We start from the raw sequence: 21798 nt of genomic DNA on the forward strand, positions 1-21798 counted from the left end.
CGAGTCTCACTGTTTGTCAACCCATCCTGCGAAACAGTATTGTTTCCTGTTGTTGTTCAGCCAATGGATTATCACTGCTATTACGCATATATACATTGTCATTGCAAATACTGCGAATACATATATTATCATCATTGAGATTGCGGGCACATTCACTGTCAGCACTACGAGTACGTTGGTGATACTATACATTGATATGAGGAGGTTGACACCTATCAACTTTGTCCTTATTGGGTGTGTTTTGGTCATGGCATCCATCAGAATCGTATTTATTGACATTATCATGGTTGTACAATTTGTGGCTGATGCATACATTATTGCTTTTATTGACAGCGTTGTTGTGGAGTGCAACTTGGCTAGCGCTTAGATTGACATTACAGGGATTGCGTTAGTCGGCAATATTATTATGGTGCGTACTTTTATGGTCACATACATTATGATTATATTGGCTGGTACTCACAGTGTTATGTATAGCTACATCATGGAGTACATCAGCATTGAATCCATCTATTCTGACAGCCATACAGACTGTATGCATTCCAAAGCAAATATCTATAAAGTTATAGGTTGCGTAAACCTGTTTGGTTCAATGGCAGTAAACAAAGGTAAAACTCTAAGAATACTGTGATTTTTTAAATGAAAACCCACCAATATATACACTTTGTTCCTCAGGAAAGCAGAAATCTGGCAATGTTTTTACACTGCAGTCTATATGCATTCACTTTATAAGGCATTGATGTCAATTCACCAAAATGACACAGGTGGCAGAAATTGACATCACACACCCTTTGAGGTTCCCTTCCCTCACACACACATGTTTACACACACACACACACACACACACACACACACACACACACACACACACACACACACACACATTCACACATACACACGCACATTCACACATACACACACACATTCACACATACACACAATCTCTCTCACGTACACACGACAAGCACGCACACAACATACATTTAACAGCAATTTGTACTTACTTCAGTTAATAGGGAAGGTCAAATTGCAGCTCATTGTACTTTATTTTTTATTACACTAATAGTGAATAATGTAACATTATTCACTATTAGTGCAATAAAACAAAATTGTTGGAAAACAAGGAGAGTCAAGCACAAATCAAGGTGCCCCTGTGTTCCTGGCACTGAATTTGCCACCTGTGAGGACAATGGTCATAAAGGCGGTGCCAGGAGTCGCAGAGGGCAAACCAGGGGTCGCAGGTGTGACCCCTGTTGACCCCTAAATGACGTCCATGTTGTAAGGTGTAAGGGCAGTAACCAGTGACCTGGTCCTTCTGGCAGTTTTATAACGCTCTAGCCCAGGAAAACTCACAATACATGCAGTGGTTACAGCATCAGTAAATGCTCCTGTGTGGCTGCTTTGTTTATCCACTGAGTGTAATAAGGCTCATAATGTGTGCTTTTTCTCACTCCATTTTCAAGCGAAACAGGAGGCAGACCTGGCAGCAAGGAAACGCGAGGAGGTGGAGAGAAGGCAGCGAGAAGAAAGGCAAAGAGCAGAAGAACGAAGGCAGCAGGAAGAAAAGCGACAACAGGAACGTCTGGAAAGGGAGAAAAGGATTGCTGAAGAGATTGAGAGAGAAAGCAAATCCTTGGAGGAGAAGTTGACAAAAACTTCGGAAAAGTTAAAACAAAGGAGCCACCAGCGAGGGCGATCCAACTTACAAGTGCGCTCGCACATCATCCAGTACACTGTGAAAGATGATGATGCTGACAACATTGAAACCCATGAGGTACAGTACACCTTGCATTTGACCCCAAACCTCTCACTAGGTTGAAAGAAATCAGGGAACATGACTAAAATGGGTAGACATAAAGGCACCAAGTGTAGAAGTGTCAACAAAGTGCCTATTATCAATGAGATGGACCTCATTCACAAGGGACCAATAGAAAGAACATTGGAAATCTTCTGTCATCCAATGACTTCTGAAAATAATCCCTAGTCCTCTGGAACATCTAGGAAAGTCATAGTGTTCATGCTGCCCTCCAGTATGTAACAGAGAATGCCCTGTGGGGGATTAATACCCCAGGATTGATTGATAGCCTACACCTTGGTGCAGTCCACCAGAGAATGCTCTGTGGAATTGATAACCCAAGGATTGATAGTGCGGAGGGCAAGAGAATCCTGTGTGAGGGATTGATCATCTCAGGAGTCTTTGATAGGCTACATCTCTGTGCAGACCCCAGGAGAGTCATAAACAATTGCTTAGGTTTTTTAATGCAGGCACCAAGTGATCATTAAAGTGTTCCTTCTGTCATTTTGTAGGTAGGTGGGGTTTGCTCTCTGTTGGAACTCTAAAGTTGTAGAGGTAAAGGAAGTAACCTATTCTTTTTACCTTTATTTCAGGAGGAGGACACTGAGAAGAAATTTAACCAACTCCTACTTGATATCAAGATGAAAGAAGAGGAAGGTCCCGCACCACAAGACATTGGCGAGCGGATGAAAGCACTACAGCAACAGCTCATTGCTCAGTACTTCTTGGAAAAGGACATACCCATCTGGTGTCATGCGAGCTTGGATAAAGCCTTTGATTATGACAACCTGTCACTGACTGAACATCTGACTCTCCTTCTGGCAACAGTTCAAGTGACACTGAACGGTGCTGGACTAGAGATGATTAACGTTCTGCAGTATAAGGGGGAACTAGATGATAAATCCAGCTACCTTATACGTATCCTGGATATACTGTACAAAACAAACAAGACCTTAGCTGGGAAACTATCCAGAGCTGTCTTTTCTGAGCTTTCCTGCACCAGCCAAGACTTTCTCGGGCACATAATATTCAGTGGAACCTGGACCCCAATCCAGGCAGTTCAATTCACTTTGAAGGTGGAGGAGAGCAGCGTTTCACAAGAGAAGGTGGAGGCCATCCTTCAATGTGTACAGACATACCAGATTGAAATAAACACGACTATTGCATCTTTGAAGGAGCAGGATCCTGTGCTGCTTCTGCGGCAACATGTAAAGAATGAGAAGGACAAGGATTTAAAAACCATGCTAGCGGAAATGAGGAAAAACAACTATCCTGAAAAGGTTCTTTCTATCCTGGACCAAGTGCTAAGTGAAGTTGGAGCTCGGCTTCCAGCATATCAAACACTAGATCTGGATGAAGCAATGAAGAAAGAAGGTATAGCCTTGACCAGATCTATGGACTTTGAAAATCCTGATATTGAGAAACTGGTGCAAATGTTGATTGGATTGTGTGTGGCTGTACAGGACACTACGACTATTGTAACACAGTCGGGAGAGAAGATTGAGGGCTATTTCCCACGCATGACTCAGCTCGCATCTCTGTTGACGCTTCTAATTTCTAAAGACCCTGCATGCAATGGTTGTCTTTTGGAGATCTTTACCGGCGAGGGTAAATCTTCCATCGTGGCCATGCTCGCCCTTATTCATGCAATCAGAGGGAAGAAGGTTGATGTGATCACAAGTTCACCAGTGCTTGCCCGTCGAGATCAAGAGGAATGGAGCAAACTCTACAAGATGTTCGATGTGTCTTGTAGCGTTGTACCACCTCCAAGGTTAGATGAATGTACCGACTCAAGAGAAAGTGACAAGGCAATTAAAAAGGCGTATGCAGCTGATATTGTGTATGGCACTGTTGGGAACTTTGCTGCCGACATTCTAAAACAAGAGTTTGAAAAAGGCAAAACCAGAGGAGATCGGACCTTTGACATATCCATTGTGGATGAAGTGGACTATATGACCTTAGACAGCGGCGTCCAAGTCACATACCTTTCACGTGCAGCAACAGGAATGCGGCACTTAGAACAACTGCTGGCAGCCATCTGGGTGAAGATGTGCACTTGCCAACGCATCCAGGAGGCCAAAACTGGTGACACTCTTTGGGCCACAGGAACACAATACTTTCACAAAGTTGCTGCTACAGCTGTCATGGGGCCGAACACATCAGAGCATTTCTCCTCCCTCGACATTCTATTGCCGGGACTGCAGCTGGGGTTCTTTACTGAAGAGGATGTGAAGAAGCTTCAATCCACCCTAGTGGAGTCTGATCAGCCAATCACTCAAGAGCCACAAGACTCTGCAATCAAAGAGCTCATGGATAAACTGGGGCCGGCTCAGCAGCGAGATCTCTTGTCTATATTTCAGAAGGTTCTTGAAGATGCAGTTGTTTTTGAATATTATGAGCTAAGGGATGGTAAAGCATCTGAATTTGCGATCAGTTCCGTATCAGACAACAAATCTTCATCTGATCATGACAAAATTCGCATTCTTCTCCAGGAACGTGGCTGTGCCTGTGTGGTGATGAGCGAGAAGGCTCTGATAGAAGGAGCGATCACTGAACTGGAATCACGAATCAGGTACTCAGATACCTATCAGCCACCAGATAAACAAGAGAATAAGGATGAGACCTTTATTCTCCTGCCAGCCCACCTGAAGGAATATACACAGAACAGGATGAAGGTCTTTGTGGAAAATGCTATGAAGGCAATCGTGATGGAGAAGGATCGAGAGTACATGATAGAATCAGCCACAGACACGAGTCGAGTGAAGTCCACCTCGCCCATCTATGAATACCACTCCATCATCCCTGTGGACTTCAAAGCCACCGGTGTGCTTGAGAAGAACAAGCGCTGGGGTGACGGCTTACAGCAGTTCCTGGAGATGAAGCACCAGCTGGCGATCTCACCACTGTCAAACGTCACCAACTTCATGTCAAATTTCCATTTCCTTCAACGATACACTAAAGGCACAGGCATGTTCGGAGTCTCTGGGACCCTAGGAGATGAGGCAGAGATTACGTTTCTTAAAAAACACTACAAGGTATCCTGCTATGTTATGCCTACTCACCGCCATACCAAGAGGACTGAGCTACACACTCTCCAGGTTAAAGGAGGCCATAAAGCCTGGATCACAAGTATCTGTGAACATGTGAAGGAGCGCACAAGTCCAAGCCAGTGGGGCAAGGGCCAAGCAGCTTTAGTTGTCTGTGAAGATGTGAAAACAGCTGAAAAGCTTCAAAAAGAGTTAATAGAATTAAAAGCAGTTTCCAAGCCAGATAAAATAACTTTGTACATCAGAAGTGATAAAGACAATATTGAAACAAGAATTTTTGATGCAGGAGATGTCATCATTGCCACAAACCTTGGTGGAAGAGGCACAGATGTTAAAATCACTAAAGATGTGAATAATTGTGGAGGACTCTTTGTGATTCTCACACATTTTCCTACAAACATAAGGGTAGAAAAGCAGATATTTGGCAGGACCTCCCGTAAAGGAAGCCCTGGCATGGTCCAGATGATATTAAACTATGATGAACTGTCAGCATCCTATCAGGACCAACCCATTGAGGTGATGAGACATCTTAGAGCAGACTACCAGAAAAAACACATCGCCGAGATGGAGGCTGAGGAGCTCTTTGAAGTACAGATGCGAGAAGAACTCTTTCAGACGTTTTGTGAACATCTCAATGTTTTTCAGGGAAAGTACAATAAACCTGAACAACGTGATATCTATAAGACGTCTGATTCATCGAATTACACCTTTGATTACACTCAGAGAAAGCTAGACTACTGCCCGGCTCTCAATGCGTTAAAGGAGAGCTGGGCCCTTTGGCTCACACTACATGAGAAGGACATAGATGAACACAAAGACCTCAAAGAGCTCAAAAAAGACCTTAGCCAAGTGATTCAGAAGAGAGCAGACAGCCTCCTGCGAGGAGAATCAGATAACTTCTACGACTTCATCAAACAGGCTATGGATCGCATGTACCGCCACACACAGAATAAAGCATCGGATTACGGGGCGCTATCATTCTGGCAGAAAGCAGAGAAGGCTGATCGAGTGTACCGTGCCGTCGCACTCTACAATCAGGCCTACATTACAATCAATCTGGGACAGGAAGGATATAAGCAGAAAGCATTGGATCTCTTGAACGAATCCAAGCGAATGATTGAAATCTATGTATCGGAGGTGACAAACACCACTGTTTCCTGCCAGATGTCCTGCTTAGCCAAGTTTGAACCTCACAACAGAGACGATCCCAACTTCACAAAACAAATGCAGACGCGCAAGAGTCTATTCAAGTCCTGGATCGACTACATCGATAAATCCATTGCAAAGCTAACTGAGTTCCAAAAGAACAAAAGCAACGCTATTACCAAGGACCAGGCTGTCTTCTCGTTGGCAACTGATCACAGTCCTATAACAACCGATGAACTGAATGTGCTGTATGACTACGGCCTGTCCTTTGTGTTTGAAGTTGAGAAGAAACCAGAATTCTGCATCAGTGCTCTCATTTGCTTCATAGTTGGAGCTTTGCAGGTCCTCGCTGGGGTCCTTGTGTGTGTTTTCACCTGTGGGACGGCTAGTCAGTTCGGAATGGGTCTGATTTCTGAGGGTGTGTCGGACATGATATCAGGGATCGAAGGGATGATAAAAGGGGCATTCGATTGGGCAGAATGGGCAATATCCAAGGCCATTAGTATTGGGCTATCACTCATAACTGCAGGTTTTAGCATCATTAAAAAGGCAGCACAGGCGGTCGTGAAAGTGACAAAAGGTCTACTCAGTGGAACGAAAACATTTGCCTCTCTTGCCGATGACATCATTCGTTCTGGAAAAGCGCTAGTTTCTTCCGTTAAAACATCTGTAACATCAGCCACTTCTGCCATTTCCAAAAATACTCTTTCTAACTCCATTAAAACCCTCGCCTCAAATTCTTCCATGAAGAAGAACCTTGTGCAGGCAGTGAAGTACACCGGTCAAGAAATGGCCAAACAAGGAGTTATGAAAGCATTAGATTATGGCATGGACGCAGCCCTCGAAGGGGTGTTCAAGGAAATATTTGAAAAAGCCTTTAAAGGCATGATAGCAAAATCAGTCAAGCAGAATCAAGCTTTGAAACAAACACTTATAAAGTTTACAGTTGTCAATGGGGTGCCAGAGAGTGCCCTAAAAACAGAAAACCCAACGACTTTTCAGATTCGAGAAACCCATAAACAGATGATGAATAGCGCAATGGAAGATATTTGCCAGTCTGCTGTCGATGACATTGCTGATGATTACAGCACCATGGAAACGTTCTTTGCTTACCTCGACTCCATGAAAGATGGCATTCTGTCAATCATGGACGAGGCCAAGGTGAAAGGAGTCATCCAGAAAGGATTCAAACTGAGTGTTGTAGTCGGAAAAAAAATTGGGGAGTTTGTGCAGATGATAAGTTCTGCCCCAACTCAAGACATGATTGACAATCGAGTCATTCCTTTCATAGTCAAAGAATGTGATGAGCTAGAATCTGCTGCCGACTATAAGGATGATGGACGCCGCAACTTCCCAGCTGTAGAGAAAATGAAAGATCAACTATTGGATATGATATCCCAAAAGATCAATGATAACTTTGTTTATTTGCTTTCAAGCCGCCTAAACGGGTTTTTGAGTAAACCTTTGGGTGCAGCAGTGAATAAGCAAGCAGGTAAAACTGTCGACAAAATTCTTGGGAGGAATAAGACTGAGAGATTCTTCATTGAACAAGAACACAAAGGCGATATGAAAAAGACACCAGTTGAGGGATCAAAAAAGAAATTAACAGAAGTTCAGCAGAAAGAAGTCAATGATTATGTGAAGAAAATGCAGGATACAAGCTGCCCGGCAACCGAGCTGGACCTGAACGTCCTCACCAAGAGTGACCTGCTGAAGGGGAAAGGCATCAAGGTCATCATGGTGGACGAGAATCAGAAGAAGATCTCCACGCAGGTCTACCCAGGCAAAGACTCCGCTGCCGGCGTCATCACCCTCCAACTGCAGAAAGTAAAGGAGAAAGATGCAGGGTAAGAGATTAGTTGATGATAAAATCATAGATTTGTTAGACTTCAGTTATGTATCTGCTGATTATTTTTTAAATATTGCAATCTGTTTGAATACACACTCTAGCATCAGTGGCAGCACTGACCAAAAAAGATGGAGAGAAGATCGGCAGTCTACAGGAATTACAGATAGCCTGCTCTGATGACCTGCACTGATGGTGTGCACGGATAGTCTGCGATAACCTGCACTGATAGGCTGCACTGATGGCCTTCACTGTTAACCTGCTCTTATGGCCTTCACTGTTAACCTGAACTGATAGTCTGCACTGATGGCCTTCACTGTTGGCCTGCACTGATAGTCTGCACTGATGGCCTGCACTGCTAAACTGCACTGATCGCGTTCCCTGCTATCCTGCACTGATAGCCTGCACTGTCTTTCAACATTGTCATTCAACAAGTCAAAACATTCACCCCCAGTCAAGAGATCTGGGTTAAATCCATCATTCTTCTGCTCACCGTGCCACCCCAGTTTATACCTGGCCATATGCAAATCAGTCTTGACCCTGTGCCTAATGGGAACAGCGCGTGGACATTAGGCGTGGGCGGAAAATCCGTTCCGCTCGCGGATTTTGCGGATTTTCGGGAAATCCGCAATCCGCGAGATTTGCGAATTTCCCGCAAAATCCGCAAATCCGCGAGCAGCGGATTTTGCTCGCACTGCTCGCACTGTTAGCGTGAGTTCGCGCCCCGCGAATAAGTGCAAAATTGCAGAAATACGATCTTGGCAAAACTGAAAGTAACTACTTACCAGGTTCAAAAGTTCAGGCACATCATTAGTAGCCATTTCCTGTAGTGCTTCCTGAGGGGCCCCTCCAGAGTTCAGTTGCCAGTTGAAACTATTATGTGACCCTGCTCTGAACCTCAGAATAGTTACACATATGCCACAAAGGTCCTGAATTACAGCTAAGGGAGACAAGCAGGAGCCAGGCTGGAAGTTAAAATCCATTAATCAGCCCCTAATTCATTATTGTCAGTTGGGGCAGGGCAGGTGTTGTAACTAATTTTGCAACAATGAAAGCACTTAGCAAGTGCAAAAGATCACTAATCAGGGCGCACTAAGGAAGCAGGTGCGAGCTAAAAAAATATTCTGTGACACATTAATCAGCCCCAAATTAATTCAGGTCACTTGAGGCAGGGAAGGTGTGCTTTGCTTTGCCGAAAATAATGTACACTGGACAACCAGAGGGTGTAGTGATGAAACAGAGGGTGGCATGGGTGGGCCAGAGGGTGGCATGAGTAGTCAGAGAGTGGCAGTGGTGACAGAGAGTGGCAGTGATGAAGAAGAGTGTCCCAAACAGGCTGGACACGTAGAAACAACAAGTTCGCAAAACTTGCGACCCGACAGGTAAGTTCGCAAATTGCGAAATTGTAAAAACCCTCGCGAACTGGCAGAAACACGGGCGAACACAAAAAAAAAAAAATCCGCAAATTCGCGGGAATTCGCGGATTTTGCGGATTGCGAATCCGCAAATCCGCAAAATTCGCGGATTGCCAATCCGCAAAATCCGCTCATGCTTAGTGGACATGCCGGTGCGCGTAACTCAGCGCTTTATAAATGTCCCTATTATTATTATTATTATTATTATAGTCCAGCCCGAACTGCCAAGCCAGGTTCTCCATAGACCGGAAACAAGCATCCAAGGACCGGTTCCGGGTTTCACCCCTCTTCAGCCAGGATAGCTTGATTCCAGTGGCACAGTGAGCCCAGGACCCACGTCTGGGCATACCTGGCACACTTAGGGCCAGAAAGCAAAAGACACACAATTGATGGAAGGAATACAGAACAAATCAAAACATTCACCCCAAGTCAAGAGATCTGGGTTAAATCCATCATTCTTCTGCGCACCATGCCACCCCAGTTTAGACCTGGCCATATGCAAATCAGTCTTGACCCTGTGCCTCATGGGAAGAGTCTAGCCCAAACTTGCACTGATAGGCTGCACTGATGACCATCACTGTTAACCTGCACTGATAGTCTGCACTGATTGCCTTCACTGCTAACCTGCACTGATAGTCTGCACTGATAGCCTTCGCTGCTAACCTGCACTGACAGCCTTCACTGCTAACCTGCACTGATAGTCTGCACTGATTGCCTTCACTGCAAACCTGCACTGATGGCCTGCATTGCTAGCCCGCACTGATCACTTTCACTGATGTACTGACTCCATCAGTACATTTATAGAGCGCACTACTCACCCGTGAGGGTTTCAAGGCACTGAGGGTGGGGGAATGGTGTTTGTTGAAGTATTCGGGTCTGGCGTTGTGGAGCGCTTTGTGTGCATGGGTGAGGAACTTGAACGTGATCCTCTTGTTGACGGGGAGTGCAGGTCTCTCAGATGGGTGGTGATGTGTCTGTGGCAGGGGATGTCCAGTATGAGGCATGCAGAGGCATTCTGTATGCGTTGTAATCTTTTCTGTAGCATGGCCGTTGTCCCTGCATAAAATGCGTTGCCATAGTCGAGCCGGCTTGTGACGAGGGCTTGGGTGACAGTCCATGCATGCAGAGGGTGTTGAAGCAGGAGGAGGAGATGGCGTTGACTTGTTTGGTCATAGTGAGTGATGAGTCCAGGACGAACCCAAGGTTGCGTGCGTGGTTGGTGGGAGTCGGTTCTGTGCCCAGGGTGGTGGGCCACCAGGAGTCGTTCGAGGCGGAGGGGGATGGTCCAAGGATGAGGACCTCCGTCTTGTCTGTGTTCAGTTTCAGGCGGCTGATCATCCATTCGGAGACGACCCTCATTCCTTCTTGGAAGTTGGATTTGGCGGTGACTGAGTCTTTGGCCAGGGAGAGGATCAGCTGGGTGTCGTCAGCGTAGGAGATGATGTTGAGGTCGTGTGCGCGGACAATGTCGGCGAGGGGGCTCATGTGGATGTTGAAGAGCGTCGGGATGAGTGATGAGCCTTGGGGTACGTCGCAGATGATCTCGGTGGCCTCTGAGTGGAACAGGGGTAGGCGGACTCTCTGGGTTCTGTCGGTGAGGAAGGAGGAGATCCAGTCTAGGGCCTTTCCCTGGATCCCTGTGTTGTGGAGACGTGTTTTTAGGGTGCAGTGGCAGACTGTGTCGAAAGCAGCTGAGAGGTCTAGGAGGATGAGGACTGCGGTTTCTCCATTGTTGAGCAGGGTTCTGATGTCGTCTGTGGCGGCGATGAGGGCGATCTCAGTGCTGTGGTTGCTGCGGAAGCCAGACTGGAACGGGTCGAGCTCCTTCTCTACTAACTTTCACTGATAGCCTGCACTGATGGCTTTCATGGCTAATCTGCTCTGATATTCTGCACTGAAAGTCTGCACTGGTGGCATTCAATGCAAAACTGCACTGATGGCTTTCACTGCTAACCTGCACTTATAGTGTGCACTCTTGGCATTCACCGCTAACCTGCACTGATAGTCTGCACTGATGGCCATCACTGCTAAACTGCACTGATGGCCTTTACTGATAACCTGCACCGATGGCCTTCACCGCTAACCTGCAGTGATGGCCTGCACTGTTAACCTAAACTGATGGACTTCACTGCTAACCTGCACTGATGGCCTGCACTGCTAGCATGCACTGCATTGATGACCGTAACTGCTAACCTGCACTGATTTTAAGTCCTCACGTAGTCAGTCCCCAACATCAATTCTGTTCCAGCCTCCGCGGTTGAAAGACTTGCCTGTGAGTGAAGCCGACCCTCTTACGAGTGTTGGGTCTTTAAAAACTGCAGGGCCTGATAGTGACGGGCCTCGGGTTAATGGCTTTAGTCAACGAGACCAGTAGGCACACCACTCTTGGCAGTCATTCCCAGGAACACGGTGAACATTTTCAAGACTAGTCTGAGCTCTGCTTTCATGGCTCCCAGCTTCTTGTTTTGACGCTTTAGTCTCCAAACCTATTGCAAAGCCTAAGAGTGTACTAAATTTCACTTTTTCCTGATTTATCAGAAAACTTTGGTCCTCCAAGAGTTCAAGCACCGACTGCACTTGGGACAAGATGCCCTCACTGTGTTGTGCCTTGAAAATGATGTTGTCCAGGTAGATAACAAGTCTGACAAAATAAAGAACGGGGAATGAGGTCATACACTATTGCACCTATCCTTAGTACTGTTTAAGTGGGAGATTTCTTAGGTGCCCCGGACCGGAGATTCACTTGCCCCTAAATCTCTTAAGACAAAAAGTTTTCCTCACAATTTATAATACACCATGGTCCAGCACACTATTTTTTGTAAGTACATACAGTATTTCAACAAAATTCGACAAAGCAACTTGTTAATGTTCTCGTAGATGAAGACAGCAATACAGTGGAGTTGTTTGTAGTTCACTCTTTATTTATCTTCAATTAAAACCGTAGCCAACACGTTTTGTCCTTCATGGACTTCTTCAGGGCGGAAAAAGGTTATAATGATTGAATTTAGAGCTTTCACAAGTGTTATTGATCTCACATCAATGGCGTCCAACTTGAGTTCAGATTGCAAATTTTCTTTTGTCCCTTCTTCTTTTTAATTTGTTTGTATTCTCAGTAAGACTCCAGAACAAGGTGCTTCTGTATCATGGGCGCCTCTATGTCCAGTGACCGATCCTTTCGTGAGGTCCTTGGTATATGTTTTCGAGCCAATTTGGTGGTGTGGCATCATCAATGATCGAGAGCTTTGAGGACGCCACGCCACCAAGCCGGCTGCTAAAAGGGAAAAAAAAAATTGCAATCTGAACTCAAGTTGGATGCCACAGTGGAGCTGCAGTTCCTTCAGAGAAGCAGTCCAGCAGAATGGCAGTCCTTCACGCAGCATGGCAATTGTTCTCTCTGGCAGAGTTTACATGGGTCCAGAAGTGTACTGAGAGTTGGTGTCGGAGGTCCAGTATTTATGCACAGTTCTGCCTTTGAAGTGGGCAGAAGCTTCTACACAGATACTCTGCCTTCCTGGAACCGGATCCAGACTAACAAGGGGGTATGCAGCGTCTTTGTCTGCTGACAGGACACAGCCTGGTGAAGTGCAAATGAGGCTGGGCCCAACTCCTCCCTTCCATCCTGTCAGTTATGGTCCATCCAGTCACACCCAATATTCCCCTGGTGTATGGATGTCTCGGAGGACTACACAAAGTTCAACTGTCTCCTACACCCAGTCATGTGACTCGGAGTCAGTCTACAGGCGCCAAATGGCTACTTTTTAAAAGTGGCATTTTTGAATTGGTAATTTAAAATTCAACTCCACCATAAGTTAGGATTTTAAATTCCAAACCCAGAGACACAAACATGAAATGGTTACCTGGTCCCATTTGGAAATTACAATTATACTACAACTCCAATGTTATCCTACGGTAGACGTAGACCTTGTAGTAGTAAAAATGGATTTAAGAGTTTTTCACTACCATAACATGTAAAACTTGAAAGTACCTGTCCTACTTTTTCAATACATTGCACCCTGCCCTCCAGGCTGGGCTGGATCTAACCTAGGGGTGATTTGTATTTATTAAAAAGGAATATTTGAGCCTTGCAAATTATTTATTTTGCCAGGTCGAAATGGCAGTTTAAAACTACGCACACATGCTGCAATGGCAGGCCTGAGACATGCTTAAAAGGGCTACTTAAGTAGTTGGCACAATAAGTGCTGCAGTAGTAGCATTGATTTTACAGGCCCTGGGTACGTGTATTACCATTTTTCTAGGGACTTATAAGTAGATTATTTATGCCAATTGGGTATAAGCCAATTCTACCATGTGTTAAGAGCGAGCACAATCTCTTTAGCAAAACTCTAGAGTGAATCTGTGAATACTCTGCAGGACCTTGGCATCCACAAGCAATTCCTGCCACTTGTCCAGATCTTTGGACCCCCAGTTTCAAAAGAGGAGGTAAGAATCCCACTTCTAATGTTTGCAGCTCCTTTACCACCACCTCTGCTTAGCTATTTACTCACGGGCTTTACCCTGTGATCCAGCCGGCACCAATTCAGATAGTCAGGAAAGCAGCCATGATGCAACTTCAGAAGCTGATCAGCAAGAAGAATCATCTACTGGACTACCAATCAGGGTTCAGAACACGCTTCAGGGGTCTCCCCAAACCCCCCTCAGAACCTCTGAAAATGAACCTACTCGTAGCAGTGTAGCTCATGAAGCACTCAAGGACATTCAACCACATCAGCCCCATAGGCTCCCAACCCACTGTGGGTCATCCTTAGGATGAGCTGCATGACTTATCAAGCCCTCAAAGAGACCATCTTAACTGCAATCAAGCTAGCCACGTCTGGGGGACAATGTTAGAGAGGAAGTCTGGATAATGCCAGGCTGGAGACAGGGGACTGAAAGAAGGCATCTCTACCAACATTAGATCTGCGCCCACGCTCCTGAAAAAAGCTGAAGAGATACCTATCCAATGAGTTCTACCCCTGAACTGACAGCAGACCATTTACCATCCTCGAATAATTGCATCTTCTCGTAGGCCATGACCCCTGCTCATGACTCTGTTGCTCTCAAGCTAGATTTGTGCTCCACAAATACAAAGACATACACAGGCAAAAGCTCTCTCCAATGATGACTGCACTGTGTCCAGCACAGCCAAGGTCTGTACCAACCCCTTTAAGTCTCAGACAAAGGTGTTGCCAAACGGTCTTTCCATTACTTGCAAACAACTCATCACTGCCACTTTGCCCAGTTTTGTGTTGACGGCCACAGAATATAAGCTCTGCACTCTATGGAAATCGCACACTTGGCATGTCCAAGCAGGCAGACTTCTTGCTGGGCCTGTCTGGAGAGGGTTCATGCCACCATGGCAGCAGGTTCTTACTTGACTGAGTGGGCTTGTCTGACACCCTTAGGATACAAGAAGGTATAGTTGAGGTCCAGTCTTGAGAGTGGCTTGCCGGCTCCTTTCTGAGCTTTTTGTTGGCACCTGTGAGGTAGCGATCTCGCACTCTCTTGAATACTTGATCTAAATCTAACCAGAGAAATGAACATGCACTTCATATTATCCATTGCTAGTGGAGGATTTGATCATTATTACACATTTAAAACTAATTACCACAGTGATTAGAATTTATCAGGTGCAAAATTCCTTTCTATAACTAGAACTGCTCCTAAAGATAGGGTGCCATGTTTGGCTTTTGGTGCTCCAGCACCAACATGAACACTTACTGGAATTTACAAACAGTTTCCTCAGATAAAATTCTGCAGGTTTCATCTGCTGAATTGACCTTCAAGGGATACCTTCATTAGCACAAAACATCTTATTGCAATCCCTGAGGGTGTAAAGACACCAGAGCTGCTCTGGCAAACAGAAGATCCAGATCCCAATGTGGAATGGTGAAAATATCGCACAAGACAGGAGCACCTCGTCTCCTCCGGAAGCGGTATGAGTTTAAGTACATTCTAGTTCTTTATTTAACTCTGGGCACAAATTTCACAATCTGCAACAGCCTTGACGCATGTGTCCCGCTGCGTTCCATACTTTAATTACTTATCAATCCTCTTGAAGTCATTCTTAATATGAGAAGGTGTCATATTAGTGACTACCTAGTCCCTTGGTGCTGATAATCCTCGTCAAGTAATAATCACATTATTCTTTACCAGGTCCAAATAGGTCTCAATAATTGAAACACTAGCTCAATCGTTGGTCACTGTAGCACAGAGCAGACAGACTTACCTTAGCAGAAAAATGTAGAAACAGTATCAGTACCAATGTAGGTAAACATTGAAATACTCCACGTAACAAAAACATCCTACTCCAAATTATAAAAATAGAAAACTAGTTAATGAACAAATGGACACCAAAAAGACAAAAATCAGAAATAGGGCACTGAATACTTGAATTTCAAAGTTTTAGATGTTTATAGCGCCAAAAAGCACTATTGGGTCACACTAGACCAGGTGAAAGACAAACGTTAATGCTGTCTGTGATGGACCTCAGGTTAGGAATCAATCTCCCAGAAACCACCAGCAGATCCAGGTCAAATCCAGTTGGAACTGGTCATCTAGGCTAAGCAGAGGTGTGGGCTTCTGGCAGCATTTGTGCTCCTGGGGTTGAACTAGCCTTTGTTCTCCACACCTCTATCCGGAGTACAAGTTGGGAGCAGTTCCATCACTTGGGGTTTTTCTTCACAGGTTCAATAGCAAGAGAAGTCCTACTTCTGTCTTCCGATAGGTCTAGTGAGGTTCTGGAGTGGGTACTGAATGTTCCGCAAATATTCAAATTATGCAGTAATGCAAAGCTCTAGTTTGCAGCTATAGAAACTGCTGGTCACTCCCTAACCCATGGGGTAAAGGTTCCCAGGGGTACTACCACCCACTTCTGCAGCACTTCCTGTGTGTTTTATCGTAAACTATGCCACAACGCCCCTCTCTACCTAAAACCAATATGGAAGAACCTTTCTTCTGCAATGCTCCCTGGTCCCACTTTGAGGTGTGGCTAGTATAATGTGTAAATCCCCCCCTGTAGTCATTCTAAACTGGTTCTGGGGCTGCCCCTCTCCCACGGGGATTGGTGGACAGTTGGCTATCAAGACTAAGAAGAGGCAAGCCTAGGTGTGAGTTGCCTCTTCTTGTGAAATAGTTGGCATCTATCGAATTCCAATTAAGTTGCTTGGCACAGCTCAGATGGTCATCCTGTGAGAAGGAAAAACCTCTCTCCGCACTCAAGCTTTTTCCATCAGTCTGGGAGCAATGCACGTCTCACCACAGAAGAGATATTAACAGTTGGTTGACACTTAACACTGGCAGAAATGCAAATTTGGCTTAGACATGAAAACGGCAATTTTGAAAAAGTTCAAGGAAGAAAGGGGTGTGGCCAAAGTGGTAGTGCCTAGGCAGGGCCTGGTTAAATGTTACACAACAAGAGACTTAGCCACCACATTCACTGCTGTTCACTATTTAAGCAGACAAAAGGACCGAATCTTGATTAATTGGTCCTAGTATTTATTTAACCATTAACTTCATTTAATTCTATGTTTTCAACATGAGTGTCTGAAAAGGAGAAAACATTTTCTATTTCACACAAAACTTTACATAGTTTGAACAAAAATTATCAATACATTAAACACATATAAGTAATTGCAACATACTGAATTAGACACCAGTCAATTTTGTGAAAAGCTCATGCATACAGCAGACCTAAAACATAAAATATATAATGTTCTTTTTGTTTCGGGTGCTGACCATTGGGAAAAAGAATTTTAAAAACAGAGGCCACTGGGGGAGAATGTTAGAGAATAACCCTCTAAACTCTGCTATTCATGATTTAAAGAATCCTCAATGGAGAAAGGTGATGCCTCTGCCTCGAGTTCTGCCGACGCGTTTCGATACCTGGTGAAAATCTCGGGGCTCTCTTCAGGGCTTTTGACTTGGTTAGACTTGGTGTAATCTAGAAAAATAAAAGGACAGTGTTGCTTTTTTTTATCTACTACCCACTTCCCATTATTCTCGGAGATAAATTAAATGTTGAGTTTCTGCGCTTATATCTGGATGGTACTCTGATTTTGATTGTTAGAAATCTCTTCGTCATAGATGTGACGAATATATAAATTCACAGGCTATTCTGTTAGGTAATATTTAAAAAAGATGGAAAAGTGTTGTAAATATGTCATCTTGGCACTACATCTGCCAAACATACAGTGTTTGTGGATGTCTTACTTTGATATTTAAGGGCGTTGCCGCGGAATCCATACATCTTGATGTAAGCAAACTGTGCATTGGAATGGGCCGTGGCCTCCTGTGCCTCGAAGTATGCCTTTAGATCAGCTTCAGGCCTCTATCATCGCCCATTTATTCATTCAGTCAATCGCACGTAGCAATGCCCAGGCTTACTAGTGAGGCAGAGAGGTTGTTGCTCTCAGTGAATCTTCTCTGAGCCTGTTTGTTGTTGAATGTTTTAGTTTCTCTGCCTTTTCTTACTGTTTAAACAAGACACACAATTAGGGAACCCTTCCTGGCATCAGCAGTGCAACAAGGTGTTTGAGCAGAAACAAAAGAGGCGTCCATCTTTCGCGAGCTTGATGATGGGAAAGTGGGAAATCTAGAAAGAGATTAGTATGCTTTTTGGAGAACATAAGGAAGCCAGCTAGGGTGTGCTTGTACATAGGAGCTGTGCTGTGTTTTCAAATTATGACCAGAAAAACTTTTTAATAAAAAAGGAATACTTTTCATATTTATGAGAAGGACAACATGGGGTTTACTTTTTTAAATAAATATTTCACTTCCCAACATGAATATGGGAGAATAATTTGCTTGTTTGTCGGTTTGAAAACTCGTTTCTTGAAGTCATTTAGGTTTCACAATATGTACTGCTAGAGTTTCATAGTCACTATGACAATAATGATATACATTTAGGACTGTTTAGGGGGCATGGTTATGCTGAGGCTTCTGTAATTGTCAAAGGAGGAGAATTATGTACATTGCACTGCTGCATACAGTCCTCACCTTCTGTGTACTCTTGGATATGCTAGACTATATCTGCTCAATGAGATACCTAAGCTGAGGAAACACAGGTGATGTGATTGTGAAATGAGCAAAAATATTTGCACGTTTTTCAATTACATCACCTGTGTTTCCTAACATTACTAATCACATTGTGCAGATGAGGTTTAGGCCTGTCCAGGGAGACAGAGGAGGTCTGGCCTTTGTTCAAGTGTGCAGTGGACATGACTCACTTCATCTGTTGGCCTGCACATGTATTATGTCCTCTGTACTCTTCAACAAGCCAAAATTTCATCTGCAACCCTGAGTAGGCCTCACCTCAAACAAACTTTTGTGACTGCAAGACCTGCCTTTTTGCTCCTATACATTTTACAGCTTTTGATATTTGCTATTAAAAAACCATTGAAATTCACTGAAAAACCATAGGTTATAGACCATATATAGTTAGGAATTAGCATTTACAAAACCTTGAAAATTCACTGAAAAAACCATAGGTTTGAGACCATATATAGTTAGGAATTAGCATTAACAAAACCTTATTTTACTCACACAAAACCATTGAAATTCGCATATATAGTTAGTTGCACTAACTATATATCGCGCACCCGCAATCCACTGCTGATGATGTCACATATTACATCATTCATGACATGGTCAGTGACATCACTGATGAAGCAGGTTGCCTCTACCATCGGCGGCCCAGTGACGGACCTTATTAATCTATCTTTCACCCAAGGAGTGGTGCCCCCCAGTTGGAAGGGAGCGGTTGTTAAGGCCCTCCTGAAGAAGCCCAGCCTGGACCCCGTCGACCTTGCTAACTTCAGGCCTATTTCTCTGCTCCCCGGCCTTAGCAAGGTGGCGGAGAAGCTTGTGCACAGCTGCCTTTCGGGTTTTCTGGAATCCAACTCCCTCCTGGGTGATTCCCAAACGGGATTTCACCCCGGCCAGGGGACGGACACCGCCCTGCTGGCAGTCGTGGAGAATGCCAGGAGCATCTTAGATTCAGGGGGATCGGTGGCAGTGATCCTCCTGGACCTTAGCGCGGCATTTGACACCGTAGACCACCAGGTGTTACTCCAACGGCTGTCGGGGGTGGGGGTCTCCGGGATGGCCCTGAAATGGCTCACGTCCTTTTTGGAAGACCGGACGTTTGAGGTTTGGGAAGGCCACGAGAAGTCAACATCGGTCCCTCTCCAGTGTGGTGTGCCACAGGGCTCATTGTTGAGCCCTACATTGTTTAACATTTATATGGCCCCACTGGAGAGTGTGGTGCTGCCACTGGGTATCAAGATCATCAGCTATGCTGATGATACCCAGTTGGTGGTAGGGCTCCCCCAGCCGGCGAACCAACCCGACCTGCTGCACATATGCTTAGCCAAGATTTTCACCTGGATGTGCAACTCAGCACTTAAACTCAACGGTTGAAAAACCGAATTAATGATGCTGGGGAATTCCCCTCCCTCCCTGTCCCCAAGCAGCTGGACTAGTTGTCTGGGAGTGCCACCCACCCCTAAACAGGAGATTAAGAGCTTGGGGGTGTGGCTGGAGCAGGACCTCTCCTTCAAGACACACGCAAAAAAGACCGCAGGCGTGTGTTTCGGCCTGCTCCTGTCAGCCCGGAAGATCCTACCCCTTCTCCCGATGGCCACTAGGAGGTTACTAATCCAGGGGCTTATTATTTCACGGCTGGACTACAGCAATGCGCTGTTTCTGGGGGCTCCAGAATCAACCCTTAACAAACTGCAGCAAGTACAAAATGCGGCTGCCAGGCTCCTGACGGACCTTCCCAGGCGTCAATCAGCCCGCCCTGCGCTGAAGGCGCTGCACTGGCTCCCTGTTAGAGAGAGGGTGAAATTCAAAGCACTTTGTATGGCCCACAAAATCTTGCAGGGGAAAGGACCACCTATCCTACGGGATATGGTTCAATCCTACAAGGCCCCCCGTGCCCTTCGCTCAGATTACCAACATCTGCTGCAAGTTGCGAGAGTAAGGAAGGCCAGGACTGGCGGCAGAAGATTTTCCATAAATGTGGCAACACTGTGGAATTCCCTTCCACTGTGCCTGCGCTCCGAAACGAGCACCTTACGTTTTCGCAAACTTTTAAAGACCCATTTGTTCCCTGCCTAACGCTTTTGTCTCTTGCTATGGTGTTTCTCTCTGGATGAGCGCGGGGATGCCCAAGGGTAACCAGGCGCGATATAAAACTCATTAATAATAATAATAATAATAATATTAATAATAATAATAATAATAATAATAATGTGATCAGTGATGTCAATTGAGATGTCATCAGTGATGTCATCAGTAATGTCATTTGAGATGTCATCAGTGATGTCATCAGTGATGTCATTTGAGATGTCATCAGTGATGTCATCAGTGATGTCACTGACCATGTCATGAATGATGTAATATGTGACATCATCAGCAGTGGATTGCGGGTGCGCGATATATAGTTAGTGCAACTAACTATATATGCGAATTTCAATGGTTTTGTGTGAGTAAAATAAGGTTTTGTAAATGCTAATTCCTAACTATATATGGTCTCAAACCTATGGTTTTTTCAGTGAATTTTCAAGGTTTTGTAAATGCTAATTCCTAACTATATATGGTCTATAACCTATGGTTTTTTCAGTGAATTTCAATGGTTTTTTAATAGCAAGTATCAAATGGTGTAAAATATTTTCTTCTTTTAAAGGAAAAATATATTTTATATGTATCTAATTTAATTTTTTTCTGTCTTTAATTTTTTAAAAATTATTTTTGGTTGTTTCGCTACCGGTCCGCGCACCGGGTAGCTTCCCGTTAGCTTAATTTGGTGCCGCGACCCGATTCGCGCACCGGGAAACGTTCCGTTAGCGCAACTACCGCGATCGAACACAACATCGTGACGCGTCGCGTAATGCGTCTTATGACGCGCCGCGTTAGCGCACCGGGAAGTGCTTAGGTCCGCGTCCCGAGGCGCGAAACGCAACACCCCGGAAGCGATCCGGGCGCGTGACGGGACGCGTAACGTAAGCGTAACAGGTCATGTGACCTGAAAATAAAACTTTTCATTGGTTCATTACATTTTTTTTCACAAATGATGAAAGCCCCCACCTTTTTTCTTCACTCTGACTTTCATCTTTGTGAGACGAAGACCTACTTTCCATATTTTCTAAAATGGCAAGTGTTGTAGCTGCAGCTGCTGGAGCAAATCCACCACCACCAAAAAAGAACGGACCACCTCCTCAGGTCCTCCTTAATCAAGAGGAGGAAGAAGAGGAAGAAGAGGAAGAGGAGCAAGAGAGGATGCAGTTTTTGCCTGAAGAGCCAAGGAGGTCCCATGTGAAGAATAATTATATCTGGCAATTCTTCACATTTCCCCGGGGCCCAAAAAAAGAAAATGCCCGTTACGTCACATGTCTCATCTGTGACAAAGATCTGTCCTGAGGGACAGAAAAAAAGTACAGCTTCGGGAATCACACCATGCATCGCCACATGGAGAGGTGGCACCCTGTTAATTATAGTGCTGCGCAGGTACGTGACCTGCAGGAAAAAACCCCTCCTGTGGCCAGTACATCA

The 21798-nt window shown here is 44.9% G+C and overlaps 1 protein-coding gene across 1 annotated transcript in view; it reads left to right on the forward strand.

The window, feature by feature from the left end:
- Nucleotides 1–21798, forward strand: part of LOC147725818 (uncharacterized) — a 257980-nt gene that overhangs the window by 83919 nt on the left and 152263 nt on the right. The window contains exons 5-6 of the mRNA XM_086959995.1: nucleotides 1461–1771; nucleotides 2386–7832. Of these exons, the coding sequence (XP_086816121.1) occupies nucleotides 1461–1771; nucleotides 2386–7832 (5758 nt within the window). The remainder of the gene's footprint in view (nucleotides 1–1460; nucleotides 1772–2385; nucleotides 7833–21798) is intronic.

The sequence above is a fragment of the Lissotriton vulgaris genome, chromosome 3_1, assembly GCF_964263255.1.
Source record: "Lissotriton vulgaris chromosome 3_1, aLisVul1.2, whole genome shotgun sequence".
In the NCBI taxonomy this organism is placed as follows: Eukaryota; Metazoa; Chordata; class Amphibia; order Caudata; family Salamandridae; genus Lissotriton; species Lissotriton vulgaris.